This window comes from Arachis hypogaea, chromosome 16 (genome assembly GCF_003086295.3).
Source record: "Arachis hypogaea cultivar Tifrunner chromosome 16, arahy.Tifrunner.gnm2.J5K5, whole genome shotgun sequence".
In the NCBI taxonomy this organism is placed as follows: domain Eukaryota; kingdom Viridiplantae; phylum Streptophyta; class Magnoliopsida; order Fabales; family Fabaceae; genus Arachis; species Arachis hypogaea.
In genome coordinates this window covers 130,450,580-130,469,611 of record NC_092051.1, presented here as the reverse complement: position 1 = coordinate 130,469,611, position 19,032 = coordinate 130,450,580, and the positions used below count along the sequence as shown (strand labels likewise).

At 34.1% G+C, this 19,032-nt stretch overlaps 1 protein-coding gene across 1 annotated transcript; it reads right to left on the bottom strand.

Annotated features, from left to right (window-relative positions):
• Positions 1-1,493: 1,493 nt before the first annotated feature.
• Positions 1,494-18,000, bottom strand: LOC112755020 (nuclear cap-binding protein subunit 1). Its single transcript, XM_025802885.3, has 19 exons — positions 17,703-18,000; positions 17,547-17,606; positions 16,984-17,040; positions 16,223-16,294; positions 15,007-15,069; positions 13,997-14,173; positions 12,444-12,575; positions 11,781-11,847; positions 11,189-11,388; positions 9,554-9,624; positions 9,160-9,244; positions 7,124-7,192; positions 6,884-7,002; positions 6,061-6,199; positions 5,084-5,578; positions 4,173-4,472; positions 2,471-2,649; positions 2,243-2,354; positions 1,494-1,922 (listed from the first exon to the last, which is right to left on the bottom strand). Exons 1-19 carry the CDS (start codon positions 17,784-17,786, stop codon positions 1,812-1,814), a joined length of 2,592 nt encoding a protein of 863 aa, XP_025658670.1. The 5' UTR covers positions 17,787-18,000; the 3' UTR covers positions 1,494-1,811.
• Between the last annotated feature and the right edge of the window lie 1,032 nt (positions 18,001-19,032).

Sequence of the window (19,032 nt, the reverse complement as noted above, 5' to 3'; positions counted from 1 at the left end):
GCAGGGATTTTTTTTTTTTTTTGCATCAGGGTATCCATCAGGCCGGTAGCTTAATGACTAATCACTCGGGTACTGCAGAGGCAAAGTGGGCGACCCTCCTAACCAAGTAAGCAAGGATTTTACAATGAATAAAGAATGAATACAATGAAAAACACTTGAAAGAATTTTGCCACAGTTAAATACTAATCCTAAATATGGGAGAATAAAAAATACTAAAAAAAATAAAAAACAAAATATACTAAAACAACTATACTGCGTGCACAAAAAATTAGTCGTCATATTAGTTATCATATATTAGTGTATAAATACATGTATTGTTTAATTCATTTTCAATATATATTTTGTATTTTAATATAAATTTTTGTGTACATAGCATGATTATTTGAAGATATTTTGTTTTTTATTTTCTTTGTATTTTTTATTATCCTAGATTTAGGATTGATATCTTTTTAGAATGTCTAATATTTTGTTGGGAAATCCCATTCTTTTGTACTTTTATAAAATCTTTAGTGATCTAACCTTTTAATTTATTTCTAATTCATTTAGTCTATGACTGAATACTATTTTTGAAAAAAATATGATAAAGCCCTCTCTGGTCGCCAAAAATATCTTCTCTTTCTTATCAACACATACTAAATATGAATTTAAATCTTCTAAAATTAAAAAAAAATTAGCAAAATAATATAGTAAAAAATTAATTACTATTAAATTTATAACTCCTATCATATGTAAATTTTACTATCTTAATTTAAAAGTGATTAAATATTTTTTCATTTCACTAATTTTTTTATTTTAGAAAAACCTGATCCAAAAATATAACCCAACACTATCATTTTTTTTTTCTACTTTTAAAGGACAAAAAGGTAAAATTAAGATTCCTTAGACTCTGGAAAACGTAAATAGAAGAAATTGATCAAAATCATTACCAACTTGAAGCCATTAAATTACAAAAAACTATTCATAAATGACTTGGCCAACCACCTACTTACGGTTTAATGTGGGTATCTAAGTTACTCTTTCATGCATTATAGTGCCCAAATGCACCTTCCTCGTTTTTGGTTGTTAGTGGTAGTTTTCGGTAATTATAGCTTTTTGGTTGTCAATTTCTGATACTAGAAGAAAAAACTTGCAGTTTGGAAGAGTTCCAGTAAGTTTTATAAATAAATTAGAATTTCATAACCAATAATAAATAATAAATAATGCACTTATTTCCTTAACATTGACTTTCCAGTTTCCACTACCTTTAATACAGGTAATTTAGACCAAATAAACTATCAAATAATTGAATTTTAGTCAAATACTTCCAAGATAATAACCAATAATATCACTCTACTCTCCAAGAGATTTAGGAAGCAAATACTTGATAAGATGACGAGAAAACTTTAGTATGTAAATATATAACAATTGAACTCCACCTTAATGCTTCTTTACCCCCTACACCCTAGCTTTCCTGTGAGATAAGATAAGACGAGAGGAGACGAGACAAGACAACATGATAAGCTCTATCCTTAAGCACGCCGATAACCGACAATCAATTCATAGTTCAAACAACAATCAGTGTCCCCACCAACACGACAACAGTCAACATTTTTCCAAGCAAACACACTGCAGGTTTTACGCACAGTTGGGTCCAATAAATATCTGTGATCAAAATGATCAATATACAGTGGCCGTTTGTCAACTCCCTTCGGAATAGAAAAATATATAATTTACATTACAACAGAATACGGCTTTCCTCTTTTGATAAGAGAGGGGGAATGGTTAGTAGGCTAGAAACGTGTATACCTAAGGTCAATGCATGAATAAATAAATCAAGCCTCGTTAATTGGTCTTCTAAGACCAGAATAAACAGCCGATCGAAAAAGAGGAGGTGCTTCTTCTGTCAATACCTCTGCATCCAGCTTCTCAATATGAGGCCATATCTGCCAGCAACAATATAAATGTATGATAACGTCAACGTCTTATATAACTCCTACTTCAAGAAGCGTTCACTTACTAAAACATGATAACTAATACTGAATTAATTTCATTTCATCTGTCACTGCCACATTTTATTCAAGACAAAAGTGCAATTGACAGATAAAACCAAAGGGAAAGAGTATCAATCTTGAGGATGCTACTTCAGCAATACTTGACGAGATATAGAATGAAAAACCATTATATAAGATTTGGATTTTGTGCACAACAAAGAAAAACTCAAACTAGGTAAATTAGCAAATGCAAGCGCTGAATCAAACAATACCTCAGCCGCATACTGCCTGGAAAAGGCCTTCACATAACCCAAAGTGGTGATACACCATTGCTCCTTTTCGCCTACATTGTAAGCACCACTTTTCTTCCCGCCATTTGACTGACTGCAGAATACAAAAGAAACCAAAACAAGTTATTTATTTGTGTGCATCTACTAAGCAGGACAGTAATTTGGTCATTCTTTATTATCCATCTAGGTCAGAAGGGCAGGAACTGGAACCTGTTTTGGGGTTGCTGATTCTCATTATCTAGTTCCATGGTTGATGGTTCTTGAGGATCCACTGCCATCACATCAACTTCTGCAGCCTTCAACTCGTGTAGTGATCTAGCTTTAGATCCTTCAGGAAGGCGCTCCACCAACACATTTGAGAAGCTTTTGTACAACATTAGAAATAATGCCTACATGTGCAACACCACCAATGCAAGGAAAGAACCATTAGAACTTAAAATGCATGCAATTCCGATTATGTGGGTCTGCCACCTTCTTTGCTCCTCTCCTCCCTCTCTCAATCTCTTTGTTTTCCTCCACTCTCTCAATTTGTTCTTTTCTATTATTATTTTACTTTATTTTTAATTTTAAATCAGATATTAGTTTTTTAATTGTATTTTATGGTGGTGGTTTGAGATATTGGAAAACAGATGGTGGTGGTGGTGGTAGTGGTTGTTGTTCTAGTGATAACTGGTGGTGTAGTAGCAGGAATGGCGTAAGAATAAAATGGACATTTTAATAGAAAAAAGTAAAATAGGCCACTGTACATAAACACTGGCATACAAATAAATAATTTGAAAACAGTGGCAATTTAGTACTAAGTTTGATAGCACATTCGTAAGAATTTAGATCCTCTAAAGTGAGGAAGTTGGTAAAGTGGTAAAGTGAGGAGTTAATCACCATTGATTTTGTAACTTCCATATAATGTGTGCCCCACTATCTTAATTTAAGAGTGATTTCATTTTACCAACTTTCTCACTTTAGAGCCTTAAATGCTCAGGAAAACAAGCAAGATCCAAGAATGGATTGTGCAAATACAATAAAAGGGTAATCTGAATTGCCTCAATTATAGCTGACAGACAAGTAAAACCTAACATCTACAACAAATTCTTAGAATATCTTTTTTGGATAGAATAATTCATAATATCTTGGAAGAACTTCATGATACATCAGGTAATCAATTAGTCATACACGTGAGGAAAACAAGCTTGAGAGTTATCTCAGTTTGTTTCCTTATTTAAACACTACAACTAAGTATAAACAAGACCAATGGATATATGAAATTATTACAGATCATATCAACCTAAAATCCTTTTTTATAGTATAAGGAATAATTTAAAAATTTATTAACTGTAAAGAAAAGGAAAGCTGTGTAGTAACTAGTAATATAGCACTAAAACTGGACAGGAATCCAGACCAAGTGATATCCCCTCAAGCTCTTTGTTTTTCCTACTTAAGTGGATTCCCTATCCTCCTTTATTATTTCTTCTTTTTATCCTTATCCTATAATATTTTTATATGATAAATCCTTATCCTCCTTTATTGTGCACTTTGTATTCGTTTTTTCTATGATTTATTGTAGATGTACTGGAACAATAATGCAGTATCCTCTCTAAAATATGGAGTTAAGTAATTAGACCAAACAACACTATCATCGATCTCTTAATAGAAATATAACACTTCACATTTACCAGAAGAAACTTTTGCAATCTAGCACAGGCTATCTATGGTGTGAAGTATTCAAAAAGATAAAATTTCAATAATAAATGGTAAAAAGATATTCTGCTAGTCCATCCGCAGCCACATTACTATGAAGTTCTATGCAGTTTCTGACCACTAAAAAATTTTTGTCCAAAGTGTCATAACAGCATCGTCATGTCTCATAAGGAAAAAACTGTCTGCAGACATGTTAATACCAGTTTTAGTTAATTACCTCATTTTCTTCAATTGCTCGGACAAGAAGAGCTTCCTTAGCTTCAAAAGATTCTTGAAGAGAAACCACCTCCTCCTTTGCTTTTGCAGCTTGCGACTTCAATCTATTCAACCTAGCAGGATTTTCACCAAGAACTGGTTCACCATCTACAAGTGTCAGTTTCGACTCTGCAGCATCTAACTCATCTTTTGCTTGCTTTGCAGCTTCTTCAGCTGATAAAATATTCCTTTTAAGAGATAATATCTCTTTCCTTAAATCAGAAATACGATTATATGTCTTGCTTACTGCATTTCGAAGAACCTGTTTGATGGGATACACAAAGGATGGAATTTCAAACAAAAGAGCTACAGATGGCTATGAACATCAATTAAATTAATGCTACATATTTTGATATGCTAACAATGACGATAAAAACAAGAACAAGAAATATTATGTATCCAGCACCTAAATGTAAAAGGCATTATGTGCAAAGCAGATCAAGTTAAAACACATCTTTAAAGAAAATGATAGTGTTCCCCATCCTCCTGGGGGTTATATTCGGGAAGGAAACAGTGCTTTTGGCTCATAAAGATGTAAGGATTCTGTGTGAATCCTCGGTTTTTGCGGTGCTTTGTTGTCTTTGATTGGAAAGGAATTATGGGATTTTAACGATCCTTCCGCTATTGAAATTGTTTGGGATAAGATTACCTATTTGGTTGGTGCTCAACTAATTGTTTGTTTAATGGTGTTCCTCTAGCTGATTTCAAAAGGTGTGGTGGCATGCATTGTTACATAGTCTATTTCATAGATATCTCTTTTGTATCTACGATAATTACGTTCCTCTTTTATACATTCTCTTCTCTTTAAAATAATTTGTTTTTACTATCAAAAGCAAACAACCACGATATTGAACTATCCATAAATTGAAGTACCTCCCATGGACGATCTGATGTATGAAATTGCTCAATATTTTCTAAGGAGAAAACCCATCTCACGATGGCCAAATTTGATACAAGTCGATAACCCATCATCCTGTCAATTGCTATTGCTGTCATTTGGGTGTTACTCTTCCAAAATGAACCCACTTCAGCAATCAGCATGACTTGCTTATCCTGGTCAGGACATAGTTTTGCAAAAACTTGACCATATCTCTCTAAGACGGTTATCAAATGTGTGAAACTTTTAGATCCAATATTGAGAAGAGTTTGTACAACCACTCTTAGTGTAACTTCTAGACCATTATTGGGAAGTATGCTTTCATCAATCCACGAGATTATTTCACGAACAGGTGCCTTTCCTTTAACCATGTTGTTAAGCTCTCCAGAGAGCACATTTTCATTGTTCTCTGTACCGTCTGCCCCCAAAGTTAAGTTTGGTCCACCTTTTGGAGGAAGTAATTCTTCTAAACCAGCTGCATTTTCAACGCTCTGTGAATAACATGAATGGACAATAGAAACATTATTAGGACTGGTTCAGAGTATAAGGAGTGAAGAGAAGAGCCAAGAAAATGTGCTCAAGATAACCGCCATTTCCACTCCCAAATATTTGTACCAAATTCCTAACTTTCTTCCTCCTATATCCTAACTCATTTCAGTTTCTGTTACAACTGACTATAGCAACTGACTGGAATGCACCTATACCAGATCAATTTCATTGAAGGTCTGCTACCAATTATATGAATAAAAACTAAATTACATGGAATATATTCAACTTCAAACATAAAAGCCTCAACTACTATAGACTGACAACAACAAAAATGTTAATACCCTATGAGGTTTTTCCTTAATCAGCAATTACTGTATGAGAGATTACTGGGTAGCATTGCATTATAGTACTGCCACATATTGAGGTCGTGTAAACTTTAGAATTAATCAATAATCACTTCTGTGGTTCGTCCATGATTAATTACCTGCTTAACTTTGTCCCAGTAAGATAAGCGAACTTCTCGCTCCAAAACCTCCTGAACAAACACACGTTGCGGGGCCCACTTTGGGAGGTCTAAGACATAAGCCCACTCTTCCCATGGCCAGATGAACTGAAAGTTCGACCTGCAGTGTAGTAAATCCATCAACCAAGTTGAACAGGACCAGACTAGAGAAACAACTTGCAAGCACGTTAATTTTTAAAGTAAAAACAGAACTGATCTTAAAAAGATATTTTATTTAACCTGAGTCATGAAAACCGAAAATTGTTAAACCTAATTCATGAACATGGCACAAGAACAGGAAGTAAGAGTTTAAAGGTGACAGGAAGAGGTCTAGCAACCTGCATCAACCATATTGTAGACTTGCCTCATAATTATACAGGCATGAATCTACAATAATGACTTCACACTAGATAGAATCCCATATTGTTTTCTTCCAGAAAACAGTTTCTTCCCTGGTTTTTTTGAAAATTGAAAATGATCTATATTTCGTGCAAATATGAATTTCATTATCACTTAAGTTTCAGGCAACAATTTGCGTATTGTTTCACAAGACATACATCTCACTACTGACAATGCCATCTTTTAATGGGAAATTATGAATACTATTTTCAATATAAGAATGTCATACATCACTCATTTATTTTTGTATCACTCATTTATTTTTGTTTTTATTTTTATTATTATAGAAAAAAAAAAAGAAATAAAGTATTAGGGAGGTGAAAGAAAGCAACAAAAACACCAAAGAAAGAGGATTCGATTTAAATCAAGGGAAAGCATGAAAACATAAATATTATCTGGAACATACAAATGATGTGAAAACCAAAGGATGAGACGTGTTCGACACTCCATATCCAAATCAGCAATCTTCTCAAAGAGAGCACGAACTGCTCCAGCAACAACTGCAGGAAATGCTCCAGGAAGAGCCTATTTTGTAGCCAAAGGTGTGTCAAACCAAAAATCAGAATTTAAAATTCATGAATGTGTATTAGAGAGCTAATAAATCACCAGTGACAAAGAAACAATGTTAAAATCCAACAAATAATACCTTACAAAGGTCAATAATAACCAGTGTGTAGTATATTGGCTTGAAAGGTGGTTGAGGTAGCATCAGCAACTACAGGAGTGATGGAGATAGCATAAATAAGGCTACCCGATACATAATCAAGCATTCATATAGAAAAGTAAAAGAACCTCAGAAAAATAAATTTAAAAAAAAAAGTTTAAAAAAACATCTCTTACTAAATCAGTAAGGATCAATAAGCAAAATTACACTACGCATAACTTCGTATAGAATATACACTTTAGTGATCCAACCATTGAATCACAATGACCCATAATGAGATCCTTTATGCTAAATTTCATGAAAATTCAAATATATAAAAAGTATTTCAAATGCTTTTCATATTTTAAAAACTGGCCTTTAAGCTGCAATACTAAAAATTGGGAAAAATATAAGATTACTAAGAAGGAGAAAAGAGAGGCAGTGAGTGAAGCAAGAACAAGGGCGTATGAGGGTGTTTATCAGTCTTTGGGTACGAAGGAAAGGGAAAAAAGTATATATAAGATCTCAAAGAGTCGAGAAAGAAGAACAATAGATTTGGACCAAGTTAAGTGCATCAAGGACAAGAATGGAGAAGTTTTAGTCCAAGATGAGAGCATTAACAAAACAAAGAAGAGCTACTTTTATGAGTTATTTAATGAAGGACAAGAGACTCTTCCGTGTTTAAGTCGGTTACACACGAGGGAAGATGACCAAAACTTCAACTATTATCGAAGGATTCAAGACTTAGAAGTAAGGGAGGCTGTAAAGCAGATGAATAATGGAATGGCAGTAGGATCAGATAATATTCCGATTGAAATGTGGAAAGACTTAGGAGGTAAGGGCATCAGTTGGTTAACCAATTTTTTTTATGAAGTGGTCAACAGAAATCTACGTGTCAATAGTCTCACTGTAGACATGATACATGATAGGACGAAATGGCATCGTTTGATCCATGTAGCCAACTCCGCCTAGTAGGATAGGGATTTGTTGTTGTTCTTGTTGTATTTCAAATGAGTTTCAATTGAAATGAAATTTTATAGATGATTTATAAGATAGAAAATTCTAATCCAACTGTGGATTTTGTAAAAAAAAAAGCTCAAATGACAAATTATTCACCGGTGTAGCAATTGCTTACACTAGGGTAATTTGACCCAACTCTTAGTAATATCAATAATTTATATAATGGTTGATGAAGATTTATTTCAAAATTCAGGAAATTCAATTAAAAGGCAGGAAAGAGAGAGCACTTGGTGGGTCCACTATAACATCTGCCAGTTATTGATCAGTGTTCCCTTGAAAATATAAAACTAAAGGATAAAAGGATTTTTTATAATAAAATATAACAGCAAAAGTTAGAAAATAAGTGCACGAAGGACTAAAAGACTCGACATATGACGGCAAAATTACTACCAAATATACAAAAGCATCCTTCATTCAAACGTATCTAAGGAACATTTATAATATTCCCTATATTTCAGTATATGATAAATTCTTGACATTCAAGCACATCTTTGCAAAACTATCAATTACTTCTTACTAATTAAACCAACCAATTAGACCAACCCCAAAATGTCAACTCATGTGTGAAGAAATACCCACAACTACTGAGTCACCACTATAACCAAAAAAACTCAAAATCATCCTCAGGCACCTGAGAGTGCAAAATCACATCATTGCTTCTTTTCAATGAATATATGGTACTGTCCCACCTTAATAGTAACTTGCACAGAACTCTGCAATCTTGAATGCTTAAGTGGAACATAGAACAACATCTGGCTTAGGATCTCAAATACTAAGAAAAGAGGACAAGCTTCTATTAGCTTTATTGTTTCATGGCATTGCCTTCTAGATTTTTAGACATTAAATGTTACTGAACATGTCACTCAATTTAGTAACATCATTATTTTAAAGCCTGTAATGGCAACCAACCAAAGCCAGTGTAGAGACCCAAATCAAGCTTCAATCCACAATATTATAGTGCTAAAGCTTTACAGGTACCAGGGTCCAATCAAAAGCATCGAGGAGGTAGGTGCAAATACCTGAGAGAATATTGTCTCAGCCATGAGGTACTCATATCTGAAGGGCACTGGCAAGCCAACCATAAAAGAAGCACATTCCTTTCGACTAGCTTTGCATGAACACAAAACGAGAACAGTTAAAATTATGTCAAACAATTTTAGAGAAGGATGCAAACCAAAAAGAGAGGAAATAAAAGGACCAAAGGAGTTCTAACTAAACACCAAATAATAGTTTTTTGTAAAGCACAACAGAAATCGGACAGAACTAAGAGTTTGCAACATCAGAAATGTTTTTTCTATTCTTTAAACGACAGTAATGGTGTTTGAACCTAAGATCACTAAATCAAAAAATGGTTTTGAAAGGGTAAAAATAGGCATGTCATTGCATTGAAAAGAATCAACAATTCATACAAACCAGCCATTGAAGAACAGAAGCACATCCAGGAGATATTCTTCCATAACAAATCGATCAATAGGCTGCAGATCCTGCCATCCAAAAGATTATTTTCCATTTAATCCTCAGATATAATGGTGGCGAAAAAAGTTCAAAATTTTCAAAACCTGAAATTGCAGTGTAGGTAATACAATCATACATGTAAACCGAACAGCTTTGAATATCAAGGAATTAATCAGCAAGTTCATCACGTGAAAGTCTGCTCCTCACTTAACAAAAGTAAAATTATTTGTTTTGGAGATGTCTACAGAACAAATCTAGTCTGACAAGAAAAATAGAAGCACAAGAGCAGACAATGCTAACATATCCTAAAGGAACAAATAAAAAAAATACAATATGCCAACAAAATAAAACCTCAGAATAGGTTGTCTTTCATCATGGCAGGGAGGGGGTGGATGAAAAACTATTTTCACATAAAGATTATAGCAGCAAACTCCAAGGAAATTTCCTTTTATCTGAAAATGCTTGATGGTAGTAAGTTACTGTTTATCTGAAAATACTTGATAGTTGATAGTAGTAAGTTAATGAAGTTTGTAATGAAACAACAAATTTGGATCCAAATACAAATGTGAGAATGTTCAAACAATGGCCTGGCTTGGAAATGTTGCTGAAATCTTACCACGTGTTTTGGCTTTAGAGAAAAGTTGCTGAAATCTTACCACCAAAAAACATTCAAATATTGGTAGATTATCATGTAAAAGGTTATAAGGACATATGCCTGGTTTTGAAAGCAATTTTGGATATGGTTGACTTTGAAATTTAAGTAACGGTGAAGGTAGAATATCAATTTTTGGCAGCCACAACACCTTTGACAAGCCTTGCCAGGTACTTATCCATGGAACTTGTAGCTTCCAAGCGGCTCGTAAAAACATTCGATCAAGAATACTTATTAATTTTGCTACCATTATGCACCCAAAGAACAGGCCACAACACTCCCAAACAGGAGCATAACTATATAACTACTTAAGAAGAAAAACAATCACACACAAAGAGAACAAACACAAGAAAGAATACACAATTGTATGCACTTCTTACAAGAAGATATAAACAACTGCTTCAACACTTATAGGAAAGCACAAGGTAGGCAATCTCTATATCTCTATATCTATATTAAAAGCCACAAACTTGGAGTGCCAAAGGAAACAAAAACTAAGAATTATTAAGTGGGCTCAGCTATGTAGATCAGACAATGCTATAATATCATATCTAATTAACATCTAAATATCTTTGTCTAACCATACTTGTTTATGTCAACATGCTCATCTCTGCAACTATTAACTTGATTTGTTTGCTGAGTTTTTACCACTAAATAACATAGCCAGTCTCAGCTGCACAGTAAGGGTATGCACAAACCCACAAATTATGTCACAAATTTTCTTCTACAAAGAAAACAATGCCTAAACAAAGCTCTTGAAAAAAATGTCAAAAGATGCAGAAAAACAATGAAATATCCAAACAAATATAAGGTTCAATTTACTGTCAAAAAAAGGTCCAAGTCAAACAATAAATTAAATAAGTTTCCATAATGTAATATTAAAAGCAACAAAATCAGTGTAAATGCACAAGACCAAATATCATAAGGCGAAAAAAAATCACCTCAGTTTTACTGGGGGGAAATATGTTAAGCCGGTGTATCCTTTGTGGATATTTTAACTCTGCTTCATGCTTTTGTTTACCATTAGATATGCCAGAAGGTACTGAAGGTGGGCTTGGTATGTTAAGGCAGCTCACTGTCCCAAATTCATGGGACTTCCCAGCAACAAGCTGAGCTTCAAATGATAGATGTGGTCTTGGAACTAACAACCCAAGCAGTACAAATAATCAAAGCAGGGAATAAAACATAGGTAAACAATGGCAAAAAACTGCAAGAAGAGATGACCCGAAAAAACCAGAGAAGAAAAGGAAAACAATAAGCCAGATTAAAATCTCACCACAAGATTCGACTAGATATGCTAAGCTCAAGTTAGTATTTCTTATTTTCTTTCCAAGCAAACATTCTGTTATGATTATGCCATTAATGTAAACTATGAGGAACGTGATCTTCAGACATATAGAATCAAATAATGTCCTAAAGACTAAAAAGCAGGAGAGAAAACATAATAAATCATAAAAGTATTGAAATTTATCATTTAGATATCGAACCACCTATACTACCATGCTTATCAAGTAAAAAACGAGAGAAAATTACCACTTTCAACTTTCCATCCATTACTAGATAAAGCTTGTATTCTGTCATATAAGTCTTCTACAAAATCCTAGAAAATAGCAATCAAATGTTAGAGAAGAATTATTTGTGTCAAAAGCTTCAAACAAGGGTGAAATCATACGACAACTACGAGATCTGAAAGGAAGAAAGAGGTAACACCAAGAGAAATAAAAGTTTAAAAAGGAATAAAGAATAAATAATAATCTACCAATACTCAGTAAATAACAGTTCCAAGATAACTTATAAATTTCATCAAATAATCAGAAATACCAAATTAGCATTCCGAAAGAAATTCTTTCAAGCTCATCCTCAAATTTATGATTGTTATTAACTAATCTAAACTGCAATCCCTTTTTATTGTCCTGCCAAACTAAGGCAGGTGACCTGAGTTCAGTGCTTCAAATCCTAACATGTACTTTCAGACCATGATATTCTATAGTAATAGAAAAATCACAAGGATAATTGTACAGTGTACAATGGAATGAAAAACTTCACAGGTCCTGTTATGCCATCACTATATGCACCACAGCAGGCAAGGCCAAAACAACATAAATATTTCATGGAAAGAATTGTGTTTGCAAGGAAACATTGATATGAACTTCAAACGAGGACAGAACTCATAATGAAGTGGAAACAGTAACCAACCTTATCACCGGAACCTCTCTCGTTTGCATCATCTTTTTCAAAAAAGAATAAACCAGTGTCAGAGTCACGCCTTCTGATGCTCAAATAAGCTTCAACACTAACCATCAGTCTCTCAATCTCTTCAGGAACTTGCTGTTTACAGACATGAGACATGATCGGCCATTCAATAGAATGAAAGTTTCAGGAGACTAATTAAATGCCCATTATAATTCAAACATGCATGCATTATGCATGCTATGTACCCACTAGAGAAGCTGTTATATCATTTACAAAAAAATTTGTAACTTCTCAAGATACTGAAAGTCTACATTTTCTGCATCAAATTATTTTTTCTTGGCTTCACACCCTTAACAATTCCAACTGGTGCTTCAATAAATCATAAAGTTCATCTCATTAGTTTAAGACTAGTAAACCAAAATATCATTTCAGCTAACATTATGTCATGACAGCTTAAGCAGCAAAAAGGTAGAAAAATCCAATCATCAATAAGTAGTAACAAAAAGCAAGCTCTTGAACCATCCACAGATAAGAACACTCCAATACAAATGGTTCAGATCTCAACTGCCATATTGTGGTCATACGTCAACCAATGCTGCCAAGTACCAACCAATATGATTTAACTTCAAGAGGAATTATTTAAGCTAAAATAAGTGGTTTATGTTAGATTTGAATGTTTCAAAAGCAAGTTTCAGAGAATATTTTGGTCTGGATGGGATAAAGCAAAATCACCTTCAGAGATAAGTAGGATGCATTTGGTTTGCATTTTCATTTTCTATTTTCATTTTCAGTATTTTCTATTTTCTGGATTTTGTGAAGGAAAAAATGAAAACAGTGAAAATAATAAAATCTTGTTTTCTGTTTACACCTTGTTTTCTCTTTTTTCTTTACAAAATTCCAAAAATAGAAAACACTGAAAATGAAAACAGAAAATGAAAACGCAAACCATATGTACCCTAAAGCAAAACAAATAACTACAATTTTAGAACGAATTTTGGTGTTCAGGCAATGCTTGGAAAAAACTGAAAAATGAGGGTTGATACAGTGAAATTACTTTTCACATTAGTCATCCAAAAATGAGAATCAAGTATATTCTACTTTCATTGAAAGTCATTATTTTCCCCTGAATGAATTAAAATCAAAAACTGTAAACTGAACATATACCCCATTCGGGTATTTGGATCAAATAAAAACAAACAAGCTAAGCCCCCCAATTGACAAAAGGAAAATACAGCCAGTCTTATTTCCATTCACATTTCACAGATCTCTAAATTTTATAATATAGATAGAAGATGACTCCAACCATTGGAAGGAAAATAAAATCTTGAATGCAAATGAACATTCAGAATCGTAATGGTTCATATAAACTTTAAGGAAGCCAGTAAATAACAACAAATTCAGAAATTAATAAATATGATAATGATAAAAGGAACAGTTAAGAGAATATATGAATATGTAAACTTTTAACACTAAAATGCAGAGAGATATTTTTTCTTCTTATGTTGCTAAAACATAATGCAATCAGATTACCAAATGTTCAAGCATCAAATACTTACCTCAACAAGTTCTGCTCCACCCCATGGGAGGCATGATAAAATACAAGTTATATAAAAGTCTGCACAAGGCTGCCACAAGGGATTTCCTTTTTCCTCATCAACTATTGTAGCAGCTGATGATAAAAACGTATCAAAGATGCCAACCAAAGAGCTTAGTTGAAGAACCTTACTGCACATCTATATAGAAATTTACAAGAAAGTGACTGTAGGATCCTGGTACCATTGCAGCTAAACTAAACAGATAACGGGCAGAATATAATGTATAGTGGCAGATAATTCAGAATAATAGAGTAAAAAACAGAAGATGGAATAGAAGCTAAGGGGCTGAATGATACTGAAATATCATTCTTGCCTCAGTAAATGTATTAGGGAATGTAAGAGATATAAGCAGAAAAGGAAGATACAACTAGCATTCGAGAGGCTACTACTCTCCTATCAGTTCTATCCAGCCTAATTTCCAAGATGAATCCCCATAACACTCTTCTCCTCTCTTATATACAATCTCATTTCTCTCTCTCTCTCTCTCTCTCCCCTAGTCTCCTCATCAAAATGACCATATACCAACTCTGCCAAGCTAACAGAGTTAGTTGTAACACCCCCCCCCTCCCAAAAAAAAAATTACCCTTACTATCTATTTCTTTCCCCTAAACCCCATGTAGGGGTGCATAACAGTGACATAAAAAAAACTGCAATCAATTACCTGAATAAAAAAAATCTATAAAAAGAAAATAAAGACGGATGGATGATAATAAGAATAAGATGAAACATAATTAGGACTTCATGAAAAGTAGCAAAGCAAAACAGAATTTACATGCGGAAATTTTAATGATCGGGAAACGTATAACAAACCAATTGTAAAACAATTATGTAAACCAGTTATGCAAAACGGCTTAACAAATATGAGAACTTGAAGAACTCCCTAACTACCTCATGCTATATAGAGTATACTGACATATAATAACAATGGCAATAAAGGTACATATTTTTATAAATAACGATGCAATACATACCATGACAGTCATAAGCCGCATTAGGATACGAACCCCATTGCAGTCTCCAGAATTTAACGCATCCTATTTTTAAAAAAATAAAATAAAAGCCAAGCAACAAAAATTATAGGTGATTAAAACTCAAACAGATGCACCAAAAGATCCACATAAAACTAAGAGAATTTACTGCATTCGAGCATTGAAGCAAATTATATTTTAAAAAAATGCAATGGGAAATTTTATTATATGAACAAATAAATTCAAAATAACAGTATATGTATCGTGGAACACAGCCACTCAGCCAGTAAGTACCATTATATAGGCAACTCATGTTGGCACCAAGTTAGTTAGAAGAGTTTGTTGATTATAAACATCGAGAGAGGGGGATTAATTTGGAGTGTTGGCATTTTCTTAGTCTTGGTAAGTCAGGGGAAATCTAACTCTTCCTCAAATCAATGTAATCAATCTTCTAGTGTTCTTAACATTTTTTATCAATCCTATTAAAAACATGATAACATATATACTTTCCTATCCTGTGATCTTTATGGATGACTTTCCCTTGAGAAGCTGGAAAGCTATACTGCAATATTCTTTTGTTTGTTTGTGGCTTTTGCAAGGAGAATCTGTTATCCTCCCATCTTCTTGTACATTGTAACATTCTTCTTCCCATCTTAATGATATTATTCTTTTATCAATAAATAAAATAATAATAACATAGATACTTTCTCTTCCCATTCCAGTTCAAGACATCTCATTGCATAATTGCATCAAATCAAATCTTAATTAAAATCCCATTGAGAATGTTAATTTATAGAAATTTGTTTCAACGACAACTGAATATTTCAAATCGCTGTCCTTAATTCTCATGGAAAAGCCCTATCTACAATTGCATGTACAAGCAAAGTAAAATAAGAGAATGAAGACAATGCAAATACAACTTAAACTTTAGAACAGATGGTTCATTACATGGTATCAAAACTTCGCTAACCAAAAGATCTAGAGTTCTATCCTTTTTACCTTCATTCTTCTAAATAAGGATAGAATTTCAACACAAGACAAAAATAGACCAGTGCATATTCAATCCACACTTGAAGCCCAAAAGACACTCTGTGAGATAGTGTATTAGATATACAATCATTCATGTGTTTCTACTAAACAATTTCAGTTTTTAGGAGAGACAATTTATGACACATCATCAAGAAACTAATATAGAAGCCTCAATGGATGAACTGCTCACCTGAAATTTAGTCCGAGTTTTGTCCACTAGTTTTTTAACGAAGTCCTCATTTTCTAGGTTAATCAAGCCAATCTGAAAGAAGTGAGTATTAAAGGAAATGAAAGATGCTCAGGAACATCATTTAGGGAATTGAACTAGGAGCAAATGAAATTTCACAACACATAGCGAAGATAGTAATCACTGATAAAAATAATAGACAATGATTGCAACAAAAAGAAAATAAAAGGACAATAGTAAGCAAGGGAAACAAATTTTTCACAATAAGTTAATCTGCTAATCATATATTTTATTTTTTTCTTTTACCATTGCAAATATATATTTGCAAGATTGTGTCAAAATCATGCTGCTTATATGCATCTAGCAAGTAACAAATATGCAAAGCATCAACATCAAACTTAGTAAGCTACCAACCTTGCATTTAGAAAGTAAACAGCTCATAAAGGGAAAAGTGAGTAAGTCAACAATGCTAAAATCTTTTATGAAGTGCAAAGAGGAAATAATTTACAATGTCAAACATTAGGTAGATTGTATACATACTAGATTGCCTTAAGTAACAGTTTCGATTGTATATACATGGCATGCCATAATACTTTGATGAATTACCACTGCCACAACTATGACAATGACTAATTCAGAATAATTTCCAGCACTAGTTCATCAAAATAATTCTGCACATTCAAATACATAAATATAGCCCCCTGGGCATGGGGAAGGAGGGTCATTTGCTATTCAATCAAGACAGAGAGAAGAAAAAAACCTACCAGGGTTCCATACAACGGAATCTTGTGAGGCAATTGCTCAGCACATGCCAAAAGGAACTGCATGAAGAAAAATAAAGATATTATAAGAAACTACAATGATAGAGAAAACAAGCATGTCTTAGTATGTTAGATCTGGAGTCCATTATACATGAACATTTTGAAAGACCAGCCTAGACTTCCAAAAACAAATTAAAAAAAAAGTGTCAATATCAATATTTGGAACAATATATACAGGAAATTATATACTAGTCCGCACACCAAATACTATCCTCGTTCTAATAAAAAACAAGTATTGCTATTGCCTATTGGAAAACAACCACTCAGCCAACTATAACTAACAACGAAACTACTACTAATATTTAAAGTCACCAATATAGTTTCTCCATAATCTCTAAAGAAAGCTCATAACACATACATAATACAGATGTTAGCTACAACAATATGCCTCATAGCTCAAAAATCCCCAAATTTCAATTGGTCCAAACAGAACAACAAGAACAAAATAATTACCTAACAAACCACGGTAAATCATAAATGGCAAAGAAGAGAATCGAAAAGCTAACCTCCAAAATCTCGGTTTGGGAGTGGTCGAGCTCTCTGCGAATGGCGCCAAAACATGTTTCCTGAAAAGAAAAGAATTGAAATTAAGATCGAAGAAGAAGAAGAAGAAGAAGAAGAAGAAGAAGAAGAAGAAGAAGAAGAAGGAGAGGGATGCGAACAATGTGGTCCTTGAAGTCGCCGGCGGCACCGTATTCGGGACTCTTGTCGCCGATTCGCAGAAGAAGGCTTCTCCAACTGCTCATTGTTGCGTCTTACAGTGAGCAGTGTAATGGTAAAGAGTAAGAGAAAAACGAAGGGCGGAAGAGAAAGAGGGATAATATCAGGGGTTTTGAGGGTTTTAATAAGTGTTTTCAATACCAGACCGTGGAAAAGAGAAGACAAGAGCAGCTCAGCCGCTGAGACCGAAAATCAATTTCAGTTGAACCCTACATTGAGTACATTCACTACGATTTTTTTTTTTTTTCCCCCTACGTTTGTTTTATATACTTTTTTATTAAAAAGTCATTTATAAAAAATAAACAAATAATTTATTTTTTTATACTTAAAAAAAAAAGAGTAAAGGATAAATCCGTCCTTGACTTTTTTTCTGCGGACATTTTCGTCTCCGAGGATTGGAAAATACATTCATGTCTCTGACCCTTCTAAAATGCGGACAAATTTACCCCTCCGTTAAAGTGATTCCGTTGGGCTCAACGGAAAACGCTGACGTAGCTCCCGTGGCGCTGACCTGGCCGTTACGGGAGCACACGTGGCATGTAACTTTTTAAAACAGAATATATTAGTCCTCTCATACCAAAATGTGTAGCTTTTTAAAACAGGATATATTAGTCCTCCCACCCCAAAACGATGTCGTTTCAAAACAGGACATATTTCTCCCTGACTCCCTCTTCCACCACCACCTACGCTGCCCCTCCTCTCCTTGCCCTATCCCCATCCCTTTCCACTTCCTCGCTTACCCTAACACACTCTACTCCCCTCCCCATGCGCACCCTCCACACCACACCCAACAACAAAGACAAAGATTCAAAGAACAAAGAAGAAGAAGAAGAATGTGTTGCTTTTCTTTCTTGGAAATCAGTGTGAACGACCCATCAAAATTTTACACACTGAAATGCTTATTTGTTTTCAAAGCTTGATTCTTTTCATTGTTTCCCAATCTAAGTTCCGCTCTGTTCCTTAAAACATCACAAAATTACTCTTTTTTATATTGAAAACCAAAGCCATCGTCATGGGAAGAGGCAGAGGAATTGCGGCTCTGAAACCCACGGCGGCGGTTACAGTGGCAGAGGTAAACGGATCAGGGCCGATGCCAGTATTAAAGGAAGTTAGATACCACAGCACGAGGAAGAGACCGTGGGGAAGATTCGCCGCCAAAATCAGAGACCCGTTGAAGAAAGCAAGGGTTTGGCTCGGAACCTTCGATTCTGCCGAGGACGCCGCACGCGCTTACGACGCCACCGCAAGAACACTCCGGGGACCAACAGCCAA